Source organism: Panthera tigris, chromosome B3 (genome assembly GCF_018350195.1).
Source record: "Panthera tigris isolate Pti1 chromosome B3, P.tigris_Pti1_mat1.1, whole genome shotgun sequence".
Taxonomy (NCBI): domain Eukaryota; kingdom Metazoa; phylum Chordata; class Mammalia; order Carnivora; family Felidae; genus Panthera; species Panthera tigris.
In genome coordinates this window covers 120058372-120072094 of record NC_056665.1, presented here as the reverse complement: position 1 = coordinate 120072094, position 13723 = coordinate 120058372, and the positions used below count along the sequence as shown (strand labels likewise).

Here is a 13723-nt window from a genome sequence, read left to right as displayed (position 1 = left end):
CCATACATGGGTGATGGCCAGTTTCTCCCATACTAGATATAAAAGCAAGTGGGTAGCAATATCAGACCCCATCAAGTCCAGTTTTAACTTTCATTTTTTTCTGGGAAGGAAACTAAATATTATCAACAACCTACCACTAAAATCAGGCGCTGAACCGGCTTTCACGTACATAACTCAATTAAATCTTAGAACAACTTCATGTGGTAGCCATCATTTGCATATCTAAGCAGAGGGGGAAATTGTGGCCCAGAGAAGCCAAGTAACTTGCCCAAGGTCGCATACCTAGTGAGGCACACCCAGGTCTTTCCAACTCAACAGTCCCTTCTCTTTCTATCACATCATGCCACCTTCCTCAGACAGGTCAACGGCCCCCTTTCCTATAAAGTTAACATGCTCTTAAAGAAATAGAAGCATTTAAAGGACTAGGCTCAGAATAAGTCCCCGTACAGACAGGCAGAGGATAGGAGCAAAACGTTGCCATTTTAATCACTAAGTAAAATGAGTGCGCAACTACGGGGTTTTCTTTTAAATCCTTACGATACTCCTTTGTAGTACAGTAAAAAACACCTAACTTTGAATTTACCACCTAACGATTTCTGTGTGTATAGTTCACTGATATTAAGTATATTCACACTGTTCTGCAACCGATCTCTAGAACTTTTTCATCTTGCAAAACTGGAAAGCTGTAGCTACTAAATACTAATACCCCTCTCCTCTTCCCGCAGTCCCTGGCAACCACCTTTCCACTTCCTGTTTCTAGGACTCCTTTAGACACTTCATGTGGATGGAATGATACAGTACTTGCCCTTTCGTGACGGGCTTATTTCACGTAACGTAATGGCCTCAAGGTTCACCCACATGGCAGGGACCAGATTAAATCCTTCCACACTCTTCTTGATATCTTTTCTTCTAATTGCCTGGGCCAGAAAATTTAAATCTTTGTTATGTGCCATTTGACACGACTCTGCAATTTTTTCCCCTTCTCTGCCAGATAGTGACTTCTTTGTGATCAAAAACCATGTTTTCCAAATCTTTTAGACCGTACCCAGCGCCTGGGATGATGCTGAGAACATGAAAGATACATCATGGACAGTAAGCTCCGTGAGATCAGGCACTCTTCTGTTTTATTTATCATGACTTCCCGGCACCTGACCTAATGCCTGGCACATGGAAAATGAATAAGATGTATTTTTTTTTTAAATACCAAACTCGATATTTCTGAGGACCGATTAAGCACGAAACGATGGGAAGTCAGAGACCTGACTCTACAGCAACATTTATAAGAAACAATCTGAAGGAAGGGAGAAAAGTATTAGCTTAAACTAGAATCAAAATCTCTGAAAAACTTGTTCCTAAAAATTATGTGAAGTAGGGCATCGGACTCTTTATAATTTAATTTTTGGAGAGTAAGAGGGTGAAGGGACAGAGTGACATGACATCTAGCCCAGGTTTCCCAGATTTGGTGCTTCATTGTACCCCATTTCCCCATACAGAACTTAAAGTTCTGACACACAGCTATTCTCGAGAGCGGGGGCCATCAGGGCGAGCACCCCAGGCCCACGATGTCTTGCCCTGTCACAAAAAGGAGGAACAAACCCGTGGCTGTGCTTTCCAACTCCCCCACCTTTAATATCGAGGAACAGACAAATCCCCAGGTTGCATGTGTGAAAAAGCCAGAGATGGATAAAAATAATTCAATGACAAATGCTGGAAAAACATACAAAGGGGCAGAAGCCAGACATTCGTGGGATTCCCTGACAGCTCGATCCACAAGGAAGGGTTGGACTGGAAAAAAACAGGGCCTCAGGTTCCTGCCAAGCCGTCTGAGGCCCTGTCCTTCCCAAATCATTCCAAGCAGCAGCCAAGACTTTACAGTAACCCTTCCAGGTCTCACAAAGAAAGATGCACTGTGAACCCGCTGAGTGCTCGTCACCTAGAAAATGCCCCTCCCTGACATGATCCGACACCAGGCAAGGCTGGCAGTGCTGAGATGCCTCTGCTTTATCACCTCAGGCCCCTAACCATGTCCCCATGTGCCCAGAAAATGTGTAGTTAAAAGGCAGCCGAAAAATCCCACCCATCTCATTGGCTAAAGAAAAGCTTAACTACCCAGCTATCAGCATCTAGAGACCGAAACCGATCCCTTTAAGAAAAAAGAGGTCATGAACACTTGGTACCTGCACCCTGGAGGCCCTATTGTCTAATTCTAAATCGGCCTTGCTTGGAGGTACACCTCACTCAGGCTTCTAAACATGTGACTGATCTTGGCCCCGACTACTTTCTCTTCTGGAGAATGGCCTGCAATTAATCTCACTTATTACCTCTGAAAAGTAACAACAGAGGAATGGCTGGCCAAGTCCAGCTCCAGAGTGTCTAGGGAACTGCAAGCTACATGGCCAGGCCTCAGACTGTCTGGGCAAGTCGTGGGCTCTCTGCCTTCCTCTCCCACAACAAAGCTTGAGCAGGGACTCCAGACAGACCAGAGGAACCAAGGGATTTGAGGAGCTGGGCTGAGCTCACACTGACCCAATGGGAGACGACAGCCCTGAGGCTACGTTTGGGGTGGTTTCAAAACAGCGGGGGGAAGAACAAGGTTGTCTGGTGAAAACTTGTGTGATCCATAAAATCGAGAACAATAGCAACACCACAGGGAAATGAAAAATAACACTATTTGCAGAGTTCTCGTGAGTCACCAGTTTTCATTCCTGTGGCTACCAAGTCACTGAGTCCTCCAATATGCACATGAGGAGCACAGCCAGCGATGGATTCTCTTTACATCTTGTTACTGTTTACGGGACAGCGCCTGGCTGAGTGAATTGTCAGTTTCTCAGCGCTGGAATCCGCTGCTGCTTCGTAGATGAACCAGCAGGCGTACCTCTTATTTACTTAGCGTCCACTTCCAGGGAGGGCAAAGTGCTGTAAGGACATTCTAAAAGCTCTCAAAACAGCCCAATAAAAAGATTAAATAAGTAGGTTAGGGTCCCTCAGTGTCAAAACCAGTAATAAAACTCACATCTCTAAGCTACTGATCCCATATTCATGGAACTCAGTCACCCTTACTACTAAGAGAGGGACAAGGGACTCAAGAGCCACGAGAACGGTGACTGAACCGGGCGAAAATGGAAACCAGGGCCCGTTACGGCATGGAATGCCTGCTGGCAGTGTCTGGCTGGGGCCTGCGACACCGCCAGGTCTGGAAGGAGCTTGGGGAACTCAGTTAGCACTGCGTTAGGGTGGGCACCTCTGGGAGCTCCACGCGGAACTGGAATCCCCAAGCCGAACCTCCGGGCTGTTCTGGCCACCAGAGGTTACCTGAGGGCAGAGGAGGATTCCCCAGGGCCACCCCACACTGAAATGGGACCTGAAAACTGGTCCTTAAGCTTGAAGAGCAGGTGACAAGAGGGCGGCTTTGGGTACAACTAACCCAAAAAGGAAAAGGCCAGGGGACTCTGCGGGAGCTGCTTTCTGAGGCCAGTGGCTCAGTCGGCGGTATAATGTGCTATTTTCCTGTAGCTCACAAGCACGGTCTGGCTAGGAAAAGACCACGCACAGTGCTGGACGGATTCCCACATCTTTCTGTGTCTCAGCTCTGACAAACAGGTGCTACGAAAAGAAGGCTCGAAACCCAGCCATAACTTTTATTAAAAAAAAAATTTTTCCTCGTTCCATCTACAAGTCTACTTCTCCAAAATATGTAGTTTTGACATTTTGTTTATAGTACGGAAAATGGTTACAGTCTTGTCATATAGATAGAAAATATACCCCAGATTGCAGGGAAAATGTTTTCCACAGAAACAAGGCTCTGATTATAAAATGAAAATGGAATATTTGGAAATATTTTATATGGAAAATAGAGCTCTATGGTATAAACAGAATTTCTCTTTTACGACCTATGTTTTAGGAATGTGGTTATTCTGTGGACTGTAAATCACCAAACGACAGACTTCTGTGAAGAGAACTTTGTGGGAGGATGTCCTCTCTCAAACAGGCCTGTCTCCTGGTCTTCGACTCTTTATGATTCTCAGTTAGGATGATTCTTTTCACCCTTGACTGCAAGGATTACTGGTACGAACGACACTGGATTCGAGCGTGACGTAATGTGCTTATGTTTATGTTGTTTCCTGGGCAGAGTCTCTGCTTCCCAAATGAGTTCCTTCAGTAATGATTCTAACACCAACAGATACTTTGACAAATAGCAATTTCCTTTATGCCCAAGTCTTAGGTCACCCTCCCACCCTCAGAGGCCAGAAGTGCTGGGGCAGGGGTGGGGACTCAGTGGGGCACCTGGGCCAGAGCTTCCTTATTTAGAGGGGACAATATCTTTATTTGGAGGGAACAGAATATTTGATCGGAACGGTCACATTCCTCTCTAGCTCACTTCACTCAGGGACAGATGCAATTAAACCCATATTTACTAGCCACGAAGGCAAGATGTACTAGGAATCCATTTCTTACATTTTTGTTTTTTAATAGGGGACTTCAAATATGGATTGAGACTAGAATTCAATACAGTGGTTCTTCTTTTAATTCGGAAGTTGCTTACTCTATGGCCAGAATCTATTTGGATTTTATCCTCTGCCACTTTGCTCAACTACATAAAGGACATTTCCTTCCCACTTCCCAAATGAACATTGTCCAGGGAGGCTGTTTGAGTTTAATTACATAACCTAGATGAAAACATAAAAAACAAATATGTCCCTCAAAAAAAAAAAAAAAAAGAGAATCCAAAGTTACTGAAATGCAATGTAGCACAAGTATGAGGAGACAGGGAGAAAATGTCAGAGGTCAAAACACGAAAATGTTGACGACGGGCAAGGATTAAACATAGTTTAAATTCTTCCTCTTTCACCCCCAAGTGAGCTCACTGAACTGTATCAGAAACTTCCTTTGCCTTTGATTTGTCCACAAACTGTCTTACAGATAAAACGAGGCCCTCAATTCAAGTGCCAGACTACTGGGACAAGTGGGGAAAGGCACAGACCATGGGAGTCTGTGCAGGGAGTTCAAGGTAGGAAAGGCTCACTTAGGACCCAGGCTGTCTCGGTGACTCAAGCACTAGCTCCAGGACCCTTCACATACCTGCTTCCAGGAGGGGTGGGGTGGCTCTCAGGAGCTTGAAGGTCTGACTGTAGGGACCATGTCGGGCCATTAGGACTGATCACGGGCCGAAGGGTGGGGGACGTTGAAGCGCTGCTTCTGCTTATGGCGCCACTTGCCAAATTCAGGTTTGTTACCTAGAAGCGAAGTGAGGGAAATAACATGATTTCACGGCATTTTAGAAAAGTATCATTAAGAACATGTGGAGGAAATCAAGTAAAGTCCAGGAGATGCTGATTCATCTGAGCTAAAACAGGGGCTGTGACAAAGGCACCCATTAGAGGCTGGCTTCTGTGCCCATCAAAGAGTTCAGAGAAGCGAGGGTGGCTGGTGTCAACGTAAGTTACCAACTATGTATTCTGCTCATATCGTGTGCAAAGTACTGTACTGTGCCAGGCGCTGTGAAATACAAAGATCAATAACCACCACAGCAAGAGTTTACTGTGTATTTACTCTGTGCCAGACAAGGGTCTAAGACACGAGGCAAGATATTCAGCCTTTCTGACCCTTGTTCTCTCATCTACAAGTTCTAAAGGCACAATAAATTTTAGTTACACATAATAATAATTACTGTCACATACAAAGAACTCACTCATTTAGACAAAAGATGCACAGGCAAAAGAAAAATGGGCACCGACCCCAATAAACAATTTACAAAAAAGGAATATAATTAACCAACTAAACATTTAAAACTAGTCATTTCCACTGGAAAATCAAAGGAATGTAAATGTAAGAGGCCATTTTCGTATATACATCAATACCTAACAACAAAAAACATTATATTAGATATGTACCTCTAGTATTTATGTGACTATAAATTGGTAGAATCTTTCTAGAATTTGGCAATCGATTATTACAGGTATCAGAGTATTTGTACACTTTGATGCTATCATCTAACTTCTAGCAACTGTGCTAAAAACTAATTGCACATGATTAATGAGGGTGACTGTCGTGATAGCAGTTACCATTTAGCAGAACTGAGAATGTGCAAAGCTCTGCGTAAATGAGTACATTACACGCATCTCATTTACACTGTCATAATTCTGTCGGTAAGTGCCTTTATGATCCCCATTTACAAAGAATCAAACTGAGGCCTATGAACAATTGGTCAGACCAGGATCTGGACCCCGGTCTTTGGAGCTCCAAAGCCCATCTTCTTACTCACTACGCTATATTGTGAACAGATTTTGAAAACGGGCATTGATTTTAATATTGAAAAAGGGAAAGATCAGAATGACTAACAGTGTTGTTTGGTAAATTTTGCTCTGTCTATATAAGGGAATGCTATGCATTTGTTACAGTTTTTTGAAAAATTCGTAACAATATAGGAACATGTTAATATCTCAGGTTAAAGAAAAAAATCACACTATGAAACTGTACAAAAAGCAGATCCAAATTTCCTTAAACACACACACACACACACACACACACACACACACACACACACACACACAGATACAAACTCCTAAAGGGCATGGAGTACTTTTATCATCCAAAAGAGAAAATGTAAATTATTATGAGAAATACAGACACGAGGTGGTGAGCTTAAAACCTGTGTGATGAGGATGAAATCAGAAACGAAAGGATGGTTTGAGAAGTGTTTCAAAATCAGTTGCACAGGGAGGGGATGATGAAAGGCGGGAGGGCACAAAGCTGAATGCTGGGTGCTGAGCGTGAGGCACAGGAGATGGAAATTCCAGGAAAAGCATCCTCCTCAAAAATGTCCTAACAGCCTAGCAATTTTGACATTTACAAACAGAAGAATTCTGGAGCGTTGTCTTTTTTTTTTTTTTAACTCTGAAAATTCTGAAAGAAACAGAAATCATTTCTAGCCACCGTATAGTACTTCATCCCTAGTTAAAGAACTCAGTACGCGAAACAGCCCAGGACTAGGCCTTCACACCAAAGGACTCAAATAGTTTTCTTGGGAAGAAAGCATTTTCCATAGGTCAGGAGTGTCTGTGGAGGCTGGGGTATGGGACACTCAGGCTGCACCCTTCAGTGTGGACCTGTCTTTAGAAGAAGCTTCAGAAGCCAACCTTGGCTCATCATTTCTGACCCCCTTGAGAAGACACACGCAGACGAAAGGGTAGGGAGGGAATATACTGGGGCAGGTTATGGTAGTATTCTCTGGCCCCTAGAGCCTTTGAGGAGCCATGCCTTCTTCCTACACCCCAGAGGCAACATAGGTCAGGTTCTCAGACAATAAATAAAATAAAAGGACCGAACTCACCCCTGCCCCACACTGAGCCCTCTTCCTTCCTGCCCTGCTCCCTGGCCTTAAACATCAGGCCTTTCAAATTAGACATGAGCTCGCAGCTTGTAAAAACGCTATAGAGTGAGAAAGGTCTTTATGATAACTAGCAGCTTCTCCTATTGTTGCCTCAGGCAGCATGCCAAAACCCTAATACAAGAGGCTTATTAATAATTTATAGTGGAACAGCAATAAAATAAACAAAATGTACACACTTTACCATGTTTAGTATAAACTGTATAGTTTGGAGATTAGTGGATGGGAAAGAGAAGAAATATCAGATTTCTTCAATCTTCTCTCTTTCGGCAAGGCTACCCCTAATTTAAACACCGTTTTCATGCTAATACCTAAGTTATTGAATGCTCACCATGTGCCATGTATTAGATGTCCTTGCATTGTCTTTGATATGCATTAGCTCACCCTGAGCTAGCCCTCTGAAGTAGGTTCTATTGTTACCCCCATTTTATAAAAGAGGAAACTAAAATCAATTTGATAATTCTGACGGTAAGCAATTAGACAAAAGTCACATACCTGCTAAGTGCAGGGCCACGGTTAGACAGAAAATGTTCTCCTCCAAGTGCATGTGGTATACTTTCCCCAAACATGGTTTAACATTTGAATAGTAATGTCAGGTACCTGGAAGTGAGCTTTTAGATCTCACTTACTCCTTACCCATCACTCACGGAAGCAGACACTGTTACGCTCCCTTTCAGAGATGGAGACACTAAGGCTCAGAGTTCACCGTAACTAATTTGCTCAAGGTCACGTAACAGTTGCAGAACTGGTACTCTTGTTTTAGAATCCATTTTCTAGTTTTAAAACTAGTAGGAAACAGTCCTCGTTATCCTTAATTCTTAGAGATTTTTGAAAATATAATCAGCTATCTCAAATTCTGACAATAGTGATTATACAGGCATTGAATACACTTTGCCTTAAATATTATTCCCCATGTTACCCTTCACCAGAGGATATTAAAGAAGTGGGTGGGGGGGGGAACCCAACATCCCATCAATCGGTTTGGTTTCTTAGCAGGTATAGTAAAAGGAGGCATGAACATGAAACGAATTTTAGATTCTTGGTGGTTCTTTGTGGGTTTTGTTTTTTCATGTAACACTGATTCCTCATTTCATGCATAAACCAAAAAATGGTAGCTATTGTGATTTGCTTCTACACAAAAACAAAATATCGTCATTATTTTGAAGTAGCAAAGGGACCACTCTTAAATGAGAGATTATATAAAGAATAACAAAACTTTTAAAGCTTCTCATTTTTAGTTTTTAATGTTTATTTATTTTTGAGTGAGCGAAACAGAGTGTGAGCAGGGGGAGGGGCAGAGAGAGAGGGAGACACAGAGTCTGAAGCAGGCTCCAGGCTTTGAGCTGTCAGTACAGAGCCCGATGAGGGGCCTGAACTCACGAACCAGAAGATCGTGACCTGAGCCGAAGTCAGAGGCTTAAGCGACGGAGCCACCCAGGTGCCCCTCATCTTTCTTTACAAAGGACTCCTGCTAAAAATGTAACCTGTCTCTTTAAATAATAACTGATCCTCTATTTTAAATATTCTATTCTTACTTCTAAGGTTTTGTCTAGAAGACACCCAGGACCTATGTCACAACTATCCCTACCTGACCCGGCTCTGTCTTCCTGGAACATACGTTGCCAGTAAATAATCAAACAACTTGGGGCTCACTTAGATATGGCCTCAGAAACTTCTTTACACAGTCCTCCAGACAGCCAATACAAATCAGTCAGAAGTGACAAACAACCCCTGTTCTAGAATAGCCCTATGCAACAGAACGTATTGGGATGATGTCAATGTTCTATAATCTGCACTGCCCAATACAGTGGCCACAAGCCATATGTGGCTATTATGCATTTGCAACGTGTCTGGTATGACTAAGGAACTGGAATTTAAACTTTATATAACTTAAATTTTAAAAGCCACATGCACCTACCTCGTGGCTACCTAATCAGATAGCATAGCTCGGAAGCCTCAACCAGATCTAGCTGAATCTTATGTGTACAAACTTACGTCTTGCTAGAGTCGGTCCAACCTAATCATTCCTAGACTATGTGACTTAAAACAGCTTCTGGTTCTTCCTTTCAGTTTCCCAGTTTTTTCCAGGATGGGCAGAAGGAGATGCCGAACTAAAATGGACCCAAGCATCAATTGTGGCCCCAATGGCACCTTGTCTTGACTAGGGAATATCTAAGGGCAGGGCAAATCTCCCTGCGTTGGGCCGGGCCTTAATAAACTCTACACGTCAATCAGGGTTCACACGTGGAGGTTCCACCCTAACAGGAAGAAGGATGATAAATATGGCTGCCACCAGGCTACATCTGATGCTCTGTCCATCTCTGTTTCTCCAGGTAAACAAAGCTTCATCAGATGAAGAGAAAGTGGACAATTTCATACATATATCTGATTTTCAGTAATAATGAACATTCCACGCTGAAGCATTTTCAAGAAGGACAGGCTTAATAGCACACAAAGACATAGAGTACTAGTAACAAAAGAGACAGCTCATGATTTTTATGAGGAGTATTAGGCTATCAAGGTAGAGGTTGTAGCCATTGGGCCAGGTGGCTTTCCTGGGCCAATAATCAGAGTCTGTGCTACTAAATCTAGGCTGGCCAACTCATGAATTCATCCCATTGGTCACGGAGTGTCTGGAAGATAGATGGGACAGTTTAAAACCCATTTTAATTACTGAAACTATGACACAAATAACATGCCTTGCTGACAATGGATATCAACATCTTTATGTGCAAAAGATAGCACACGTACGTAAAAACCTTGTAAGTCTGTGGACTTCTAAAACAGTCTACCTTAATTTTTATGCAAATACAAAAACTTTCAGGTTCACAACAGTAATAGTAACAATAAAGTCATGTTTAGCTAACGAGAGCTAAATTTAATGAACACTTAATTTTTGCCAGGCATTGTCCTCTGTGTGTGTGTGTGTGTGTGTGTGTGTGTGTGTATGTATTTATATATAAACTTATTTAGTCTTCAAGACAACTCTGTTAGGTAGGATTATTGCCTTCACTTATAGATGGGAAAATTGAGGCTGAGAGTTGAAATAACTTGCTCAAGAATAATTGTTACATTTCAGCCCCTAGTTTCAATTCCTGGTCTGCCTGATGCTTGTAGTTTCTAAGCACTGTGTTACTCTCACTGCCTTGTACCAGAACCTGGAACTTACAGGTCCATCTGTGACCAGCAGCATCTGCAATCCCTGGGAGCTCGATAAGGAGGCAGACTCTCAGCCAGCCTCAGCCCCAGTGCAGGAAATGTGCATCTGGCAAGAGCCACACACAGGTAATTCACGTGCCTGGTAATGTCAGGGAAGCACTTTTACAGGAGATGGTGGAAAAGGAAACGGGGGCCATAGAAAGGTTCTCCTCCAGAAAGCTCCGGGAATTTCCCAAAAACCAGCAGAGATGCCTGGACGGGGTGAAGAGCACGATACAAAACACCCAAGGGGAAGGAGTAGAGAAAATAATTCTATCAGAACTTCAAGATTTTACTATTTCTCAGTGTTGTTTGGATGCTCAAACGTTAACTAAGTAATCATTCAGTATGACAAGGATGCAAATGTGAATAAAATGGTTTAAAACAAGGGTCAGAAAATTCCAAGTCTACTTGTTTTGCTGCCATGAGAAACAGTGGCCATTAAAAATAACCAAGACATTGGGGTCCCTGGGTTGCTCAGTTGGTTAAGCGTCTGACTTCGGCTCAGATCACGATCTTGCAGTTTGTGAGTTCGAGCTCCGCATCGGGCTTCGCGCTGACAGGTCAGGGCCTGGAGCCTGCTTTGGACTCTGTCTCAGGCTCTCTCTGCCCCTTCCCCACTCTGTCTCTCTCCTCTCTTAAAAATCATTAAAAGGAAAAAAAATAAATAACCAAGACATTTAAGCCTAAAAATTAAACTTGGTAAATATTCCTCCACCCCAGCTTTTCTCTAGCTGGTCAGCTAAGTGAATGATTGCCTGCGGGGAGATCTAGTCACAGGATCCCACCCACCGCTGCCTAGGCCTTAGGCAGATGCTTCACCCCTTGCTCCTCCCCCTCCTCTGCTCCACTCTCCCGGGGCTGCTCTTCCAGAGGTTCCACTCCCATTCCCTTCTTCATGTCCATTGCCACGGTGACCTCGGTGCATTTTTTCTTGTAATACCAAAACGCTGTTTATTTTAGAGCCAGCCTTCCGAATCAGGCAGGTGAGCAAATATCTGAATGTGTGGGGTAGGGACACATTGTGCGCATTCCATCTAGACAGGTGTTTAAATTACAGCGGGAATAAATACAGGTGATGGATTGTAAAGGGGGTAGGTGAAACACAGAGAGGGAGGCCAATTTCCGGCTGCTGGCCCGCCCAAGTGTTACTGCTTGTTACTGCTGTTTGCTGTTTGCTGCCAGTGTTATAATGAAAATATGATGGCATTGCCCTGATGGCTTCCCAGAATATACCCACCACCCACCCAGATACATAACCTTTTGGTATCCAAAGAGGATCCAGGGCCAGGCCTAACTAGATCACTATTGCTGTAGTTGCCATGCTCTAGAAATGCTGCACACCTGAACGCTCAAAAGAAGTCCAAACCTGCTTCATATAAGCAAGGTCTTGGGTCAAATCTTAGGGGTATACACAGATTAAAATGTGGCCCATTAAAACGTTACCCATGAAGGAACTGGTAATCTAGCGAGACAAGACACATAGAAACAGAGAACAATATTCAAGGCCTCTAGGATGTGATAACTGCCACAATAAAAATGCTAAGGAAATTCAAAGACATCTGAGCTAGGCCTAAAAGGATAGGCAGTAGGATTGCTGTGGGGGTGGTGGGATGGTGGTGGTTCCTAGAGGGAAAAAGCATTAAGTCAAAATGCAGAAACAGATAGGCAGGAAGAATGTCTGAGAAATAGGAAGCAGTCTAATTTGGCTAAATCTCAGAGCAATAAAAGATAGGAACAGAAAGAAAAAATGGCTTGGGGAGATCACTGAATGCCAGACTAAACATTTTGCTCTTAATCTAAGAGGTAACAGTAAGCTTGCTGAAGGGTTCTGATAGAGTAGTGCTATGTCAGAATCGTGGTGTGGGTAGAAAAATCTAGTGCTGTTTCATGGGCTGGGGAGAAAGGAGCTATTAAGGAAAACTAAGATTCGTCGAGAGCCACGGTAGTCAGGCAAGAGGTACGGAGGTCGGGATGCAGGACACGCCATTGCTGGCCTCTACTCACTTCCCTCCTAGGCTCAGGAGTGCTGGACCACGGAGCTAGAGACCTGCTTTGTAATCTGCCGATAAACACTCTTAAATTCATGTGTTCATTGTTCATGGTTTCTTCTTGGATCAGCCCTATTTTGGATACATCTTCCCACAGCTGGCAAAGCAAGATGGTGCTGCCTGGCATTTTAAGAAGGGATGGTCAAAGAGTGGGCCTTAGTGCAAGTATGCCTGTCCTTAGATTATCTTGCCATGCCTCTCTTCAACAGTAGAATGGTTTGATGATCAAGATTAGGGTGTGGGCCTTGGGGGGAAAGGTCTGACTAGATGGCTTGGGTCTAGGCCTGAGGCCTGGTGGGCAAAAGAAGTCATTGGATCATACACTATGTAGCCCAAGTCACCAAAGCTAGGAATTCCAGTCAGGAGTCTGGAACCAAAAATAGTAATAAGAGGTGGCTCTGGCCTGAAGGATACTCTCTGGGCATCTTCTTCTGAACCTCAAGGTGGTGACTATGGAATCCTAGATTCCAGCCACACTTTGCCCTAAATCAGTGTTTAATGACCACATGGGTAGTAATTTCCAGCTCCACCATGGAACAACAAAATCAAACAGACTGATATTTAAGAATGGTGAAGTTTTAGTAGATATTTGGAAAGACAACACAGGTTAATGAAAAAAACCAAAGATGCCGGCATCCAGCGTGAGCCCTCGAGCCCATCAATCATCAACTGGTATCTGCCTCTGTGTATGCATATGCCATCAGTCCCTTAAGGACAAGACAATCTCCGTGCATAGCAGACCACATTCTCCATTTCTATAGATGCTCTCTATAGATACGATTTATCTACAAATGCAGCCTTCTGCTAACTGGGGCTGGTGGATTGTCACGTGGCTTTTACCTTTCTTAACACAGTTCCAAGGTTTATCATTGCTGCTTAGAAAAACACAACCAGCAAATCTAGAGAGGGCTATGCCAGGAGGCAGGGATTACCCCCAACATGCAAACCGAAAGATCAGTTTATATGGTGTTTCATCACTGGCTCTAAGAAGGTCCTTCAAACCACTTTAGTGCAGCAGGATCCCGAAATCTAGTTGCTACCATCTTGCATTTTACTTCCCAATGTCAACTTTATTTTTCATAAACAA

At 43.4% G+C, this 13723-nt stretch overlaps 1 protein-coding gene across 13 annotated transcripts in view; it reads right to left on the bottom strand.

Annotated features, from left to right (window-relative positions):
- Window positions 1–13723, bottom strand: part of TTLL5 (tubulin tyrosine ligase like 5) — a 285253-nt gene that overhangs the window by 131783 nt on the left and 139747 nt on the right. For all 13 annotated transcript variants that reach the window (XR_006218999.1, XM_042990159.1, XM_042990167.1 and 10 more), the window contains one exon: window positions 5080–5234. Coding sequence is in view for 12 of the 13 variants with exons in the window: in XM_042990159.1 (XP_042846093.1) it covers window positions 5080–5234 (155 nt within the window). In the remaining variant the exon portion in view is untranslated. The remainder of the gene's footprint in view (window positions 1–5079; window positions 5235–13723) is intronic.